Source organism: Mobula hypostoma, chromosome 31 (genome assembly GCF_963921235.1).
Source record: "Mobula hypostoma chromosome 31, sMobHyp1.1, whole genome shotgun sequence".
Classification (NCBI taxonomy): Eukaryota; Metazoa; Chordata; class Chondrichthyes; order Myliobatiformes; family Myliobatidae; genus Mobula; species Mobula hypostoma.
In genome coordinates this window covers 1,860,071-1,877,596 of record NC_086127.1, presented here as the reverse complement: position 1 = coordinate 1,877,596, position 17,526 = coordinate 1,860,071, and the positions used below count along the sequence as shown (strand labels likewise).

General features: G+C 43.2%; 1 protein-coding gene across 10 annotated transcripts in view; it reads right to left on the bottom strand.

Annotated features, from left to right (window-relative positions):
- Positions 1-12,712: 12,712 nt before the first annotated feature.
- The window catches only part of LOC134339971 (NACHT, LRR and PYD domains-containing protein 3-like), a 75,292-nt gene continuing 70,478 nt past the window's right edge, over positions 12,713-17,526 (bottom strand). For 8 of the 10 annotated variants that reach the window (XM_063036794.1, XM_063036795.1, XM_063036791.1 and 5 more), the window contains 2 exons: positions 17,195-17,377; positions 12,713-14,926 (listed from right to left, as the gene is read on the bottom strand). In XM_063036794.1, coding sequence (XP_062892864.1) covers positions 14,860-14,926; positions 17,195-17,377 — 250 coding nt within the window. In that variant the 3' untranslated portion in view covers positions 12,713-14,859. The remainder of the gene's footprint in view (positions 14,927-17,194; positions 17,378-17,526) is intronic. The other 2 variants (XM_063036793.1, XM_063036797.1) reach the window with 1 other exon arrangement.

Sequence of the window (17,526 nt, the reverse complement as noted above, 5' to 3'; positions counted from 1 at the left end):
TGTCTCTCTCTGTCCAAAGGAATTAATGGTCCATTGATTTAAAATGTTTATTTTCGGCATCGTGAATCCTGTGGACAGAACCAGCAGTAAAGTTGCGTCTGTGAAGAAATCCTTCTCCAGAGAAGTCTCTCCCAATTCAATGTGTAAATTTGTTGGACTTCGCGAAGTTATCGCTTCAAGAACTATATTTGACTTTATCGCTTTAAGAACTGTTTTCGCATTTAACCCTTTAAGAAGCAGAGCCGAGTGGCAAGTTGGTGAACGGCTGCTAGGTTAACTTCCGTTAAGTTTTTCGTTTTTTTTTTCTTCCTTATCGTTTATCCTTGTTTAATAAATGTTTGGTTGTTCTTATATAACCTGCCTCGATTTATATTCATTGGTGCCGTTTAAGTAACCCATTACATCCGATTTATAAAGGCTAGCACACCAAAATTGTATCAAATGGCACCATATCTAGAACCTGATGGCCAGGAATCCTGAAACCTCGAGATCCATGGATGAGTCTAGAGGTCTGGGGATCCCGATCGGCAGGAATACTCGGGGACGCAGAGAAACTCAGAGAACAGGGAACCTCAAGAGACCTGAAGTCTCGAAGAGACGGAGAGAATTAGACACCCTAAACGCATGGAATTAACCTTGGAATCAATCGGAAAAAAAAACAAAAAACTTGGGAACAGAGAAAAGTCCTTGGGAAACCTTAAAAACATGAAACTGAAAACCTAGAGAAGGAGGCTTTTGAAATCGTGCTCAGCGTTTTATCTTTCCCGACTTTTTTTTCCAGAGGCAATTAGGATATACTCTCAATATTATAGATCACGACAGCATAGAGTGGTTTCTTACATCCCTACGTCAGTTGGTTCTCTGTAGGTTGGTTTAATTTGCAACATGAAAGTTTTATTTTCCCAGTCTGTACCACAACTTTCATCAAGGGTTTTAAACTACTGTTGATAAGGTTACTTTGCTCGTGCATTTGTACACACCAGCCCGGGTTCAGCTTTTGGAGTAGGGCACTTCCAGTATTTACAGTATTAACTTGAATGATAATTTGTTGAGTCAATTGATAGGCTTGCTTGAAGTACTCATTTATTATGCAGACCCGAGCCCGGAACCGAAAAGTTCGGAAACGGGTTACTTGTGACTCGAAAGGCTTGGAATGGATACCGGAGAAAGTCAATGTAGACTAGAGAAGCTCATTATGTAGAATAGGGACTCTCGGAATGTAAACTCAGGACAAGCATTGAGAATAAAGGCACCCTCTCTTCGGGTCACCAATGTCAGAACGTCACTGTTCAAATTTTGCTGGGTCCATTACTTGTCAAGATCCTTCTGTCACCATGGAGATAGAAACAGGATTTTATGCATAGGAATTCCAACGGAACATTGTTACTCGACGAAATCACTCTAACCAATGTATCTCATGGCCAAGGTCAGCTGCTCTCTTTCTGCTGGGTCCACCTTTATGTGTTCGAGACTTGCTGTCACCCGGTTCGGATATTGCCCAAGTGCGGAGTGAGAGACACTGAGGCAGGTCGATGCTTTACAGAGTTTAATGCGAGCAGTGTGAAGGAGAAAAGAAAGCAATAAACGCTGGGCCAAACATGGCTGTTAACTAAAACTCTTAAATGGAAAACGAACCCTACACTGCGTCTGAAAAAAAAAACTAAGAATTAAATGATAGAACTCGTCTTCACAGTCAGTGGGTTAGACGGTCTAATTACTCAGACAAGGCAGAATGCAAGCAGGCAGCGAGGCGTTGCTGTGTCCAAGTATCGAGAAATACTCTGACGGAATGAATGGAGTTAAATGCTATCACAATGAAACAATAATTAACTGGCACGTGCATATGCACAACCGCAATTGCCGCATCTACTGCCGTACCGAAACAGTGGTTGTGTAACCATTAGACATTCGTTAACACTGGATCTCTTGCTCGGAATTGAGAGATAGAAGTGACTGAATGTTTCTACGCAGGAGACTGCGGTCAATTGTCATAATTCTATTATATTTTTGTAATCGTTCTGAAAAAAAAGGTATATATAGTCTTGGTCATTCTTGGGGCAAGTCAAATATTAAAGATAGTTGAAAACCACCTCGGAATAAATTTGCATTATTTCCCTTTCCTTAATTGTATTTTTAAGTAGCATGTGCAGTTTACGATGCATTCTTATTATCATGACCTATTCTATGACAAATGTATTATTGTTCTGCAAGAATAATATACATGTACATCGTAGAAACGTCATTATTAAACCAATCCGAATACTATAATACTTAAATGTTAGATTCGAATAAACGTTTCTTCAGTGAATATATCTCAATCAGGTATTCTAATAATTTATTAGGTAGTGCATTTGGACTTCTAATTCCAACTATTGTGAAGGTAATAATTTGTAAAATTAGGATATTGGATGACGATGCATAATGAGGATCTGGACAGAAAGTAGAGGGAGGTATTTGGCAGAAAAAGGCAGCAGGGTTAAAACAAACGGTGTGATAAATAGTAGAGATGCATAAATTATTAGACTCAGATCGAGCAAAAGCAACGGATTTGAGATTCCTCTGTACTTTCCAGCAAAGGATCACCATAAGAAGTTCCATAAACAAGTAAACATAAAGATAATTAGGGAGGGAATAACCACTCTTAAAGGTCAATACAGCACTTAGAGTCCGGTGGCACAGGTGATGTTTGATAAATTAATTAAATTCCTCTCCTCTAGTTTTGGCGTGAAGAAATCGGGACTGTATGTAAACTTCGCAATATACGTATTGGGCCAGTATGACTTAGAGTTCAAAGTAGCAGGAAAGTCGGGATGTTCCGATTAACGATTATTGATTGTAGCAAATGCTGAGTAAATACTACCTCTACAGAATTATCGTTCCCCTGAAAATCAAAACATCGTTTCCCGCCATAAAATCACAAAGGAAATGCATTTAGAAATGTTTCAACATGATCAAAAAGTTAATATGAAAACGGAAGATGGATAAACGGGCTGATTACAGTTAAGCCAGTCTAAATGTGCATATCAGTTTTGGAACTCCTTTCTGTAGAAACTACGCATGTTGTTTTATTCACGGCGCGAAATTGCAAGCACTAACCACAAGTTGAACTTCCCTTAGGGAATCCTTCATCTTGCATAGCAGTCCTTCCATTAAGATCTCCCCTTCCAATGGGATACTTCGGGCGTCTTTGCTGGTCACTTCACACAGCACGTCCAGCTAAAAGACCCCAAACCCGACATCTGTCCGACAGAAATCAGATCCCGGCACTCTTTCTTGAATGCTCCATGGCATTCTCCAGGGCAGAACAATTACGACACATACAAACACAACCCAGATTGGCTGACACAACATTCCTCAATTGGACAACATGGCTCCTTATCTTTAGCAGATGCTGAAACTAGGAGTTGAGAATGCCATCGTCTACATGCTGAGCAGTGTCTAAGGCAACCTGGACAAGCCAGCCAGCAATGTGAGGCTCATACGAGAAGCTGACAGCGATGCAGTTGGATGCTTTCCTGGTTTCATGGATTATTGATTACCTGACCGGCAGACCACAGTACGTATGCTTTCAACACCGTGTCAGACAGAATGGTCAGCAGCACTGCGGCTCTACAGGGGACTGTCTTCTCTCCCTTTCTCTTCACCATCTACACCACGGACTTCAACTACTGCACAGAGTCTTACCATCTTCAGAAGTCTTCTAATGACTCTGCCATAGTTGGATGCATCAGCAAGGGAGATGAGGCTGAGTACAGGGCTACGGTGGAAAACTTTGTCACATGGTGTGAGCAGAATTATCTGCAGCTTAATGTGAAAAAGACTAAGGAGCTGGTGGTAGACCTGAGGAGAGCTAAGGTACCGGTGACCCCTGTTTCTATCCAGGGAGTCAGTGTGTACATGGTGGAGGATTACAAATACCCGACGATACGAATTGACAATAAACTGGACTGGTCAAAGAACACAGAGGCTGTCGACAAGAAGGGTCAGAGCCGTCTCTATTTCCTGTGGAGACGGAGGTCCTTTAACATCTGTCGGACGATGCTGAGGATGTTCTACGAGTCCGTGGTGGCCAGTGCTATCATGTTTGCTGTTGTGTGCTGGGGCAGTAGGCTGAGGGTAGCAGACACCAACAGAATCAACAAACTCATTCGTAAGGCCAGTGATGTTGTCGGGATGGAACTGGACTCTCTGATGGTGGTGTCTGAAAAGAGGATACTGTCCAAGTTGCATGCCATCTTGGACAATGTCTCCCATCCATTACATAATGTACTAGTTGGGCACATGAGTACATTCAGCCAGAGACTCATTCCAGTGAGATTCAACAGTGAGGGTCATAGGAAATCATTCCTGCCTGCGGCCATCAAACTTTACAACTCCCCACTTGGAGGGTCAGACACTCTGAGCTTATAAGCCTGTCCTGGATTTATTTCTATCTGGCATAATTTACATATCACTATGTAATTATTTATGGTTTTATATTGCTATATTTATACTCTATTCTTGGTTGGTGCAAATGTACCGAAACCCAATTTCTCTGGTGATCAATAAAGTATGTCTATCTATCTATCTATCTAAACTTTCCGTGCAGAAATACAAACAGCTTCCGGAGACAACCGCTAAAATACAATATCTCACATCATAGCAGAATACATATTCTTTTTTTTTTAACCAGGAAATTCCATCTCCCCTCCCCATAAAAATAGTTACGTCCTCATGAATTTGGTACTTATTAAACCATGATTAATAACAGTGATTTTAAACTAATATCGTAATTTTAGGACCATCAATCTGTTTGTAAATGGAAGTAACATATCTCAATCTTGGGTTGCATGCAACATTCTCTTGCCCGGTTGCATCATTTTCCAGCCGAACAGAGGCTTTCCCGACTCATTGAGACCTTATCTCGTTCTCTCAAGTTGTTCAGCTTCATTATCCAATTGTAACTGCTCCTGCCTACAGGGGGATGCATCCCACTGCCTATCTCTCGCACGTTTCGGCGTCATTCGTGCCACTGACTGACCTCACCTTCATCATCAATTGTATTCTATCCCAGTTTCCTCCCACACTGACTCATATCATGGCTGACTTGTAGTCTTACCCGCTATATCTACAGTGGCATACAGAAGTCTGGGCACCCTTGGTCAAAATCTCTGTTACTGTGAATAGCTAAGCGATAAAAGATGAAATGATTTCAAAAAGGCATAAAGTTAAGGATGACACATTTCTTTAATATTTTAAGCGAGAAAACTATTTTTATATGTTCCATATTTTAGAGTTTCAAAATTAGAAAAAAAAAGGAGAAGGGCCTGAAGCAAATGCTTGAACACCCTGCCTGGCAGTACTTAGTAACACCCTCCTTGACAAGTATCACAGCTCATAAACTGTTTTTTTTTTTTTTTTCCCAGCTGAGACTCGTTGAATTGTTATTGTTGGATTTTCGCCCATTCGTCCTTAGAAAAGGCTTCTAGTTCTGTGAGATGCTTGGGCCGTCTTGCATGCATTACTCTTTTGAGGTCTATCCACAGATTGTCGATGATGTTTAGGTCAGGGGACTGTGAGGGCCATGGCAAAACCTTCAGCTTGCGCCTCTTGAGGTAGTCCATTGTGGATTATCAGGTGTGTTTAGGTTGATTCTACTGTTGTAGAAGCCATCCTAACCTTATTATTAAACCCGCCGATAAGGGGGGTGCTGTTGTAGTCTGGCGTACTGACCTCTACCTTGCCGAGGTACAGCGACAACTCGCAGATACCTCCTCTTATTTACCCCTCGATCGTGACCCTACTAAGGAGCACCAGGCCATTGTCTCCCACACTATCAACGACTTTATCCGTTCAGGGGATCTCCCATCCACTGCTACCAACCTTATAGTTCCCACACCCCGCACTTCCCGTTTCTATCTCCTACCCAAGATCTACAAACCTGCCTGTCCTGGCCGACCTATTGTCTCAGCTTGCTCCTGCCCCACCGAACTCGTTTCTGCAAATCGACACTGTTTTATCACCCCTTGTTCAATCCCTTCCGACCTATGTTCGTGACACTTCTCACACTCTTAAACTTTTCCATGATTTTAAGTTCCCTGGCCCCCACCGCTTTATTTTCACCATGGATGTCCAGTCCTTATATACTTCCATCCCCCATCAGGAAGGTCTCAAAGCTCTACGCTTCTTTTTGGATTCCAGACCTAATCAGTTCCCCTCTACCACCACTCTGCTCCGTCCAGTGGAATTAGTCCTTACTCTTAATAATTTCTCCTTTTGCTCCTCCCATTTCCTCCAAACTAAAGGTGTAGCTATGGGCACCCGTATGGGTCCTAGCTATGCCTGCCTTTTTGTTGGGTTTGTGGAACAATCTATGTTCCGTGCCTATTCTGGTATCTGTCCCCCACTTTTCCTTCGCTGCATCGACGACTGCATTGGCGCTGCTTCCTGCACGCATGCAGAACTCGTTGACTTTATTAACTTTGCCTCCAACTTTCACCCTGCCCTCAAGTTTACCTGGTCCATTTCCGACACCTCCCTCCCCTTTCTAAATCTTTCTGTCTCTGTCTCTGGAGACAGCTTATCCACTGATGTCTACTATAAGCCTACTGACTCTCACAGCTATCTGGACTATTCCTCTTCTCACCCTGTCTCTTGCAAAAACGCCATCCCCTTCTCGCAATTCCTCCGTCTCCGCCGCATCTGCTCTCAGGATGAGGCTTTTCATTCTAGGACGAGGGAGATGTCTTCATTTTTTAAAGAAAGGGGCTTCCCTTCCTCTACTATCAACTCTGCTCTTAAACGCATCTCCCTCATTTCACGTACATCTGCTCTCACTCCATCCTCCCACCACCCCACTAGGAATAGTGTTCCCCTGGTCCTCACCTACCACCCCACCAGCCTCCGGGTCCAACATATTATTCTCCGTAACTTCCGCCACCTCCAACGGGATCCCACCACTAAGCACATCTTTCCCTCCCCCCCCCCCTCTCTGCATTCCGCAGGGATCGCTCCCTACACAACTCCCTTGTCCATTCGTCCCCCCCCCCCCATCCCTCCCCACTGATCTCCCTCCTGGCACTTATCCGTGTAAGCAGAACAAGTGCTACACATGCCCTTACACTTCCTCCCTTACCACCATTCAGGGCCCCAAACAGTCCTTCCAGGTGAGGTATCACTTCACCTGTGAGTCGACTGGGGTGATATACTGCGTCCGGTGCTCCCGATGTGGTCTTTTATATATTGGTGAGACCCGACGCAGACTGGGAGACCGCTTTGCTGAACATCTACGCTCTGTCCGCCAGAGAAAGCAGGATCTCCCAGTGGCCACACATTTTAATTCCACATCCCATACCCATTCTGACATGTCTATCCACGGCCTCCTCTACTGTAAAGATGAAGCCACACTCAGGTTGGAGGAACAACACCTTATATTCCGTCTGGGTAGCCTCCAACCTGATGGCATGAACATTGACTTCTTTAACTTCCGCTAAGGCCCCACCTCCCCCTCGTACCCCATCTGTTACTCATTTTTATGCACACATTCTTTCTCTCATTCTCCTTTTTCTCCCCTGTCCCTCTGAATATACCTCTTGCCCATCCTCTGGGTCACACCCCCCTCCTTGTCTTTCTTCCCGGACCTCCTGTCCCATGATCCTCTCGTATCCCCTTTTGCCTATCACCTGTCCAGCTCTCGGCTCTATCCCTCCCCCTCCTGTCTTCTCCTATCATTTTGCATCTCCCCCTCCCCCTTCAGCTTTCAAATCCCTTACTCACTCTTCCTTCAGTTAGTCCTGACGAAGGGTCTCGGCCTGAAACGTCGACTGCACCTCTTCCTATAGATGCTGCTTGGCCTGCTGCGTTCACCAGCAACTTTGATGTATGTTGCTCCTTTCTTCTTTGCTTTTTTTACAGGCGGTGTGATGTTTGCTTTCAGAATTTGCTTGTATTTAAATAAATTCATTCTTCCCTCTAATAGTAAATGTTCCCGGAGCCACGGGCTGCAACACAAGCCCAAAGCATGATCGCTCCAGCCCCGTTGGAGAGGTGTTCTTTCCATGAAACTCTGCACCCCTTTTCCTTCAAACATATCTTTGCTTATTGTGACCAAAAAGTTCAATTTTACCATCATCAGTCTGCAAGACTTGTTTCCAAAATGCGTCAGGCTTGTTTAGATGTTATGTGTTCATTGAGTATAGCCGCAAGACAATGTATTTCAGGGTTGTCATATGACGTACATGTACTTTAGTAGCAACTTTACTTTAAACTTTACACGTTTATATATAAGCTAATTTGAGTATATAATGGTTTATAGTACGTATCTCTGAGGACCTAAACTGGTCCCAATATATAAGACTGCGGCTATACTTCGTTAGGATTTTCAAGAGATTTGTTATGACAACAAATGCACTCAAAAACGTATTTAGATGAACCGTAGACAGCGTTCTGATGGGCTGCATCACTGTCTGGTATAGGGTGTTTGGGGCGTTGGGGGCGGGCGGTGACAGAGGGAATGCTACTGATTAGGACCGAACGAAGCTGTTGAGATTTGTAAATTTCGTAGGCTCCATTTTGGGTACTAGCCTAAAATGTAACCAGGACGTCTTCAAGGAGTGGTGTCTCAGAAGGGCAGAGTCCATTATTAAGGACGTCCAGCACCCACACGGAACATGCCCTTTTATCACTGTTACCATCAGGTAGGAGGTACAGAAGCCTGAAGACACTCAACGAGCGGTTCAGGAACAGCTTGCTCCGTCTGACATCTGATTCCTAAATTTATATTGAATCCGTGAACAGTACCTCATTTGTTGAATATATATTCTCTCTGTATGTTCAGGATATTGATCTGTAAAATTCAATATTCTGTAATATACGTATTTCTACTTCTTGTTCTTTTTCTTCTTCTTCTTCTTCTTCTTCTTCTTCTTCTTCTTCTTCTTCTTCTTCTTCTTCTTCTTCTTCTTCTTCTTCTTCTTCTTCTTATACTTCTATATTACGTAGTGTATTGACCTGCTACTGCGAAGTTAACAAATTTCACGACACATACGGTGATAATAAACCTGATTCTCATTCTGATTCGGACTTTGAGTCTGATTCTTAAATACTGCTGCAATAAAATCTCGTATGTACTATAGTCAAGTACTGCAAAGAACCACAATGAAAGATTGCTATCATATAGTTTACATAGAGGATTGTGGTAAAAGGCAGTACTTGGACAAATCGCATCATGGCAGATTTGTGAAGTACTGAACGAAATTCAAGTCAAGTCAGTGAGTTCCAGCAGTCGAGTGTTTTCACCTGAATTATGGAGGCGTGTCACTGCAGCCAGCCAGAGGGAGAAGCATTTGATGTCACCAAGAATATGAACACCTAAGGTCCGGTGTTCACAAATGGGAGGAAATGATGATCCAGTGAGATCAACACAAAGAAGGGAAAATGTGGATATACTTAAGGAACAAGTTGATAGTTTCCTAATCAGTCAGTCCATTAACAGTTATGGCGAGAAGATGGGTTCGTGAGGTTGATTGAGTACCGGGATCAGATAGGGCAGAATTGCAGGGGAAAGTCTATGTGCTGAATGTCTAAATGCTGCTTCTATCCCTAATGGTTTTACGGTCTAAAACAATGTTGCATCAATAAATTGAGGCAGTGCGTATATGCGCAGTCTGCACGCTAGACGCTCTTAACTATTGCGATACGGACAGCACCCTGGCCTCACAATGAGAGTGATCAGCGTTCAATTCCCGCCAGTGCTTTTAAAATGGACGTATATTCCCTCTGTCCTATTATTGGCGTGGTGTCATAATCCTCTTCATGAAAAACTATATATTGGTACTAATCGGCCATGTTAATGGATGTTGCATTTTGCATGACTTCTTTTTTTCACCTGGTAATTATAGATTATACTTTAAACTCAGTGTGTATGAGCAAAGAGATTCTGAAGTTGAGATTTCCCCTGAAATTCTGCAGAGAAATGAATGTCAAATACAATTTGTGGAGTAACGAAACTTAACATACCGATCTGCACGAATGTATTCTTTATATGTAATCTTCCTGTATCAGATTTCATAAATATAATAATTATATCGAAGTCATCTATCGTTGTTGTGTCCACCGATTGAGAAGAGTGTGGAAAGTGCATTATATGCTAGGCATGCATGGGTAAGTACCAGAAGGCAACGCATTAAAGATAGACTGGTAGAAAAAGGAGACAGGTAGAGTGCTATCACGAATGAAGATAGAGGGAGATGATGCAGTCGGAGCTAACAGAATCTACAGAAAATGATGTGCTGCATACAGAGGCTCGTGGTCTAGTAGGGAATGACACAGGAAACGTTTGCCCTGTTGTGGCGGCAGAATATGGATTGAAAGCAGACATACGGTAAATAGAGACGTTGCTGCAGCGGTTGTCCGGGATTGCAGTTATCGGGAAATCAACTTTTAAATTTATCTGATGGTATCGAATAAATAGAACACCTCGTAAGATCATAAGACCAGAAGAGATAGGAACAGATTTAGGTTATTCGGTCATTCGAATCTACTTCACCATTTCATCATGGATAATTCATTTCTCTGAGTCCCAATCACCTGCTATTCAGCATTTTCCTTTCATGCACGGAACAATCAACAATCTATTAACCTCTGCCTTAAAGAAACAGAAGGACTTGACCACCACAGCCACCCGTTGCAAAGAATTCCGCAGATTTACAACACTAATGTCTAAAGAAATTCCTCGTCATCTCTGTCGAAAATAGACAGTCCTCTATTCTAAAAACTGTGTGCTCTGCTCCGAGACTTTTCCACCGTAGGAAGCATCCTGTCCACATCCACTCAATCAAAGCCTTTCAATGCCCTATAGGTTTCAATTAGGAGATACTTCAATCTTGGGGACGGGGCGGAATGGGGATGTAATCCCCAATCTTGGAAATTGGGAGGGGGCGGGTGATACAGTGGGTTAAGGGAGGGCAGAGAGTGAAGGAGAGATATGAAACGTAAATGTAAGGGCAGTGTGGAAAATGGAGCACATTTACGAATTCAGCATACATGCAGGAAACAACACAAAGCGGTTGTCAATTCAATGGACGAGGAATTGTGCAACATTAATAGTGCAGATCTGCAACATGTCCTGTTTCATATAGTGATTGAAAGGGAGGCATAGCTTGATGTTGTCTACATTGATTTTAGGAAGACATTTTGACAGGACCGCACAGGGGTCATTCAGAGCCGGAGGATTAATGTAACCAAAACAACTATCATTTATTTTCAATTTTTCTTGCCCATTGAAGACTGGAGGTAGAGCTCATCCTGATCTCTTTTGGTTGCCGGTCGTTTGCACTGTTTTTTCTTCTCTGCAGGAATCCATTTTGGGACTGCTCCTATTTGTCAGAGAAGTATATTTCTCTGATATCCTGACATTAGCTAAGAGTTCCTTTCATTTTGCTCTTGAATCTATAGTGTGCAGTTGATCAGATATCGATAACAACAAGTTGGCTGGCGTGTTCATGAGGCAATGAAAAGTCAAGTTTTTACAAACAATTGCAGGTATCAGGAAGCGAGATCGTACGCATTGACACCTGTTTAATCACGATGGGTATCAGTGGACTGACTTTACTTGTCTGTGTGAATGACTTCACCAGAAGGTTGCCTGTTGACGGCTTTTCCTGTTTGAGAAAAAGCCGCAAGGGTTTTATTTTCCTTGGATAATATTTTATGTGTGAATGAATGACATTTATAAAATAAATGTTATCCAGAAATGACGCATATGAGAAACTGGGCCTACAATTCCCTGTCAAATTCGTAAATGAGCCACATCTCAAGAATCGCAATCTGAGCAGCCTGGAGGTTTTAAATCAAGTACTCCCGCTACAAAACATTGGTAGGTCTGGCCTACAGGTTTCTGTGCTTATACAAATATGGGACATGAAGTATTTTGAATAAAATTCTTAATTTTATGTCTCTATTTGATTTTCAAGTTGGTCGGTGTCTTTGACTGTCTGAGTCGCTGGTTTGAAAAAAAAAAGTCATCAGCATAGCATGTTGTAATGTGGACCGATACAGAACTTTCTCTGTCTCTTTGCTGAGACCCAAGTGTCTTCTGAGACTCCAGACTCTAATATGAATAATTACCAGAATTATCACTGGTCCATATCTTTGAAGCTTGCAGACGCCCTAGATAGAAACAGAACAGGTTTCTGAGACCAGCTCTTCTGTGCCAAATATCAAGTCCAAAACTAAACCAATACAGTACTATTATTCAGCAGCTGGCCTGTTGTCTCAGTTTCAGTGGTGCTCAGACTGTGTGTCGAATTATTTCTTAGGCTTGTGAGACTACCGTCCTCCTTCGTCCCCTCATATATGTCGCGCATCCCTTGTTGAAAATAACAGTTAATGTAACCTGACCTTTGCTACACACTTTCTGGGATTTCGAATGACCTACTCTGATATGAGCAATAACTACAACTTTTAATCACACTGATGATTCGGCATTCCGTTGGCATCATAGTATTAAAAAAACAGTTGATTTATTGAATACCCTAATGAAAGCCTCTCCGTCTTTGTGTAACTGAGACTAACGGACGTGTCTATATGTGTCAAATCAGTGGGAATTTGGAAATGCATTATAAGGTCTGCTAATTATAATGACATTGTCCTCAAACTGCAGTAAACAGTACCTGTCACATCGATTTGCATCTGAATGTAAGAAAGAGCTCATTGTATTAGATAAATAAATGTTACATATATACGACGTCCATTCTGTTATATAGGATTTATTGCATGGTAAAATAAGTAAAGATTGCCAAGAGTATTTCCATGTGTTTATCTCGCTGTACAATTTCTGGACAGTTCTATGTAAATTCATTATTGCTTTTGTCCGTGTAAAATTCTCCGAATACCAGAGTGATTGAAAATCACTCATCATCAAACCCGCAGATAAGTTCTGTAGTCGTCTGACGTACTGACGTCTAACTTGCTGAGACTCAGCGAAAACTCTCAGCAAATCCTTCGAGCAAGACCCCAGTAAAGAGCAACAGGCCATTGTCCTCCGCACCATCATCGTCCTAATTGACTCTGGAGATCTCCCAGCCTCCGCAACCTACCTCATAGTTCCCGCACACGTACTTACCGTTTCTACCTTTTACCGAAGATCCACAAACCCGGTTGTCTAGGTAGACACATTATTTCGGCTTGCTCCCGCCCCACTGACTCATTTTTGCAAATTTCGACTGTGTTTTATCCCCCTGGTCCAGTCTCTTCCTACTTACATCCGTGACTCTTCGCACGCTGTGGATCCTTTCAATGAGTTTTGGTCGTGGTCCCCATCATTTTACTTCCATGTGGATGTCCAGCCCCTATGTTCCTCCATCCCCAACTAAGAAGCCTCAAATCTCGCCGTTTCTTTCTGGCCACAGACCTAATCAGCTTCCCTACAGCACCACTCTCCTTTACCTAGCGGAACTCGCCTTCACTCGAAATAATTTCTCCTTTGGTTCCTCCCATTTTCTTCAAACTAAAGCTGCAGCTGTGGGAACTTGGATGGAGCCTAGTTATGTCTGCCTGTTTGTCGCACACCTGGAACAGTCCATGTTTCAAGTCTGCACTGCTGACCGAGCCGCACTTTTCCGTCGTTACTTCGACGACTGCATTGGTGCTACCTCCTCTACACTTGCGGAACCAGTCAACTTCATCCACTTTACCTCCAACTGCCACCCTTCCCGCGAATTTACCTGGCCCGTTTCCCACACCTTTCTTCCTTTTCTTCATCTCTCTGTCTCTGTCTCTGGAGACAGCTTAGCTGCGATGTAAATAACAAACCCACTGAATGTCACAGCTACCTAGACTATATCTCCGCCCACCCTGTTAGTTGTAAAACCGCCCTTTCATTCCCTCAATTCCTCTGTCTTCGCCGCATCTGCTCTCACGATGAGGCATTTCATTCTGAAACGAAGGCGATAGGCTACTTTTAAAAGAAAAGGGCTTTCCTTCCTTCACTATTAACACTGTTTTCAGCCACATCAGCTCAATTTCACTAACGTCTACCAGGGATAGGGTTCATCTTGTACTCACTTATCATCCCACTAGCCTCCGTGTAAAGCACATAGCTCTTCGCATCTTCCACCATCTCCAACGGGATCCCACCACCAAGTTCATCTTTCCCTCCACCCAAACCACTTTCTACTTGCGCAGAGATCAGTACCTAGGCGACCGCCTTGCCCATTCATCGATCCCCACTGTTCTCCCTCCTGGCAATTATCCTTGCAAGCGGAACAAGTGCTGAACCTGCCCCTACACCACCTGCTTCACTACCATTCAGGGCCCCGGCCAGTCCTTCCAGATGAGGCGACGCTTCACCTGTGAGACCATTGGAGTCATTTACTGTGTTTAGTGCTCCCGGTGTGGCATCCTATATATCGGTGTGACCTAACCTAGATTGGGGAGCGCTGCACCAAACAACTACACTCGGTCAGCCAGAAGAAGTTGAATCTCCCAAGGGCTTCACTCCGAATAATTTTTCCTTTAACTCCTCCCATTTCCTTCAAATTAAATGTGTAGCCATGGGCACTCACGTGTGTTCCAGCTATGTCCGCTTCTATGTCGGCTACGTGGAATAGTCTATGTTCGTACACCAAAATTATACCAGCCGTTGCTATTTAATAGTACATAAAGCAAAATTGGAAACTAATTGAGGATATAATTGAGATCAAACATACAAGCAAATATTTCTGATGTACGGCATGTATCTTATTGTTCAGTTCTCCAGCGTGAACAAACACCCTGGCATTATCTTCAAACTGCATTAAACTGAATCGTTTACATCAAATAACATTGGATGTACAACGGAGTGCGTTGTATTCATGTAAATAAATGTAACATGTTTGACGTTCATTGCGTTATTAAGGTGAAAACGTTTGATGTATTATCCAGTCCAGTATGTCCATAGCGTAGCCATCTGTTAAAAAAAAAGATAATTAGAATTCAAAAGGGAGTAGCTACTGGCTGCTGCTTGGATATAATTATTGAATATATTTTCTATAACAATTACATTTTTATATCTAGTCCCGAGAATAATTGTATTTGTGCCATATTTTTAAAATAATTAATACCTTATTTTAAATGACGGAGGCGGAGCGAAGGTATGATGACGCGAAACGGCGACTCATTTGTTTGCGTTATTTGGAAACAGCTCCCTTTTCATCTTTAATATCTTTATTTACCCCCTTTCAGGGATCTTTCGGAGACCCTGACTTGGAGTTACGCGGTGACTTCGGTTCATTGCGGGAATGGGGTCCGTTCTCCAGGTTTCAGGACCTGCCGTTGTTGCTCGGCTCGCCAAAGGCTTGGCCTGAGAGTCGGCTGGCATTTGAAAGCCGAAGATACCGGGGCTCTGGAGACGGGAGGATCGAGGGTCGGTATCACAACAGGAGACTGGTGCAACGTCGGGGAAGTTTGGATATCTGCTGTCTGCCTAGAGACCCCGAATCTTCGTCATCTTCAGGCACAGAACACCGAAAAGCGACGTAACGGACCTTTAACATCGTAACACAGCGAATTGATTGTTATGTCTCCCCGCTCGGTGGGAAAATAGAGTCACCACTTTCTCCCTTATTAGGGGGAGAGAGGGAGCCTGCATTATGTCGAATTTCTGGGTGAATCGCGAAGTCTTTGGGGTAACTGCAACTATGTGTCTTTGCTATTGCGTTACTCACTCTTGAGCGATTGGTAGCGGGTGCTGATGCGCTTTCTTTCAACCGGTGAGGGGCGGGGGTATTGATGCTTCCAGCCGCTTACGCGCGAAATGGAAGGGAGCTGATGGGCGGCATTGGGGTCCTTACGTTTAACTGTCGTTCATTCTTCAGGGCACGTCTCTGTTTTCGTGGATGTTTGCGACAGAAGAGCATTTCAGGACGTATATTGTATAGATTTCTCTCACATTAGATTGGACCTTTGAGAATTTGAACTTTCGAATAAATATCGTGATTTTTTTTTTATATAATTTTCCTTCCCAGCTAAGTTTAATTCATTATATAAAACCGTTATGAACCCCAGTTTCAGTTCTTGGGATGGTACGTGATGTACTGGGAAACAGTATGTTATCTACCCCAGTTTCAATTCCTAGGACGGTAAGTGATGTACTGGGAATCTGTATGTTGTGTACCCTTGTTTAAATTCCTGGGACAGTACGTGATGTACTGGGGATATGTGACTTAGTTTCTGTGAGTGTCATGCGAGGACCTACCCCAAGAGTATAAAAGGAGCAGCGCAGATTGCTGCAGTGGACACACTTTGGTACTGAGTCGTTTTGTTTGCACTGCACAGTCGTTAGTGAGAGTGAAGAGTGCAAACTTCGATCGAACCCACAAAGGAGTTGGTAGTCGATACCGCTGTGCAAATAGTGACTGACATTTCGTAATCCAAACGTGGATATTTTGGCACCCTCTTTGGTAAACCCCTGCAAAGTCTCGTGTGTATGATGACAGGGTCCTGTGAAAGGGACAGTTCCTGTCAGTTACCTTGTGAACTCTCGCTCTTTGTCGCTCTTTTTGTAGACTCTTCGCGGACTCTTCGTAGACTCTTCGAAACAGACCGCATGGTAAACTCGTTATACTCGTACCACTATAAAGGTACGGTGGCCGCTTTGTGAGATCACCGTTCGAAAGGTACCGCGTGTATCTGCCGGGTCGCCTTCGGAAATACACAGTGTCCTTTCCTGACGTATCTCTGCGAGAATTGCTTCTTCGCTGTATTTTGAACCTCCATCTTCACGACAGTCTCTTCGCTGCACTTCGAATCTAGAAGTCTGCCCTCTCAATAACCCCGTGAATCCCCGAAACTTTCTGAACTGACATTCTGAGACTGTGCTTCAGTAGGGCTCTGTTGAGAATTGTATCCAAGTTTAACCGTTTGGGAGCTATAGACGAATAGCGCTGTTCTCTTCGTTTGAGGGTTGTCGCTTGTTTAATTTTCAATATTTCTGCATAAATGTTAATAAAATTCGTTGTGTTTCGATAATGTCCCGACTCCATCCCATATTCTGCTGCTGCTAGGTTAGTAACGTAAAAGAACGGTGGTGAACACACTTGATTTCTTAATGCTGAATGCAACTAGTTTAACGTCATTGCCATGTTGTATTAAAAGAAAGTAAATGTAGTGTCTGTTTGTTTTTAGTTTTCTCTCCCAACTCTATTTAATTAATGTACATGAACAAAGCTAAACACACCTGATTTTTTTGTGCTGAGTATAATTATCCACATGACGTTGCAGACTTTCAGAAGTAAATCGATTGTCATGTTGCCCATCCTGACTGGAATTGCTCAGGTTCAGCAGCGTTAGCGAACGATTTGTACGGAGAACGGAAAAAAGTTCACATAGAAAATCATCTGTAAGATGGTTAGATTTCAGCCTGTTTTGAAAGCAAACGAGCATTAAAATCCGGGCAATCTCTCTCTCTCTCTCTGTCACACACTCGCTCACACACACACACACACACACACACACACACAAAGACTCATATACACAAACCCTCATACGCACGCAGATGACGTCTGCATA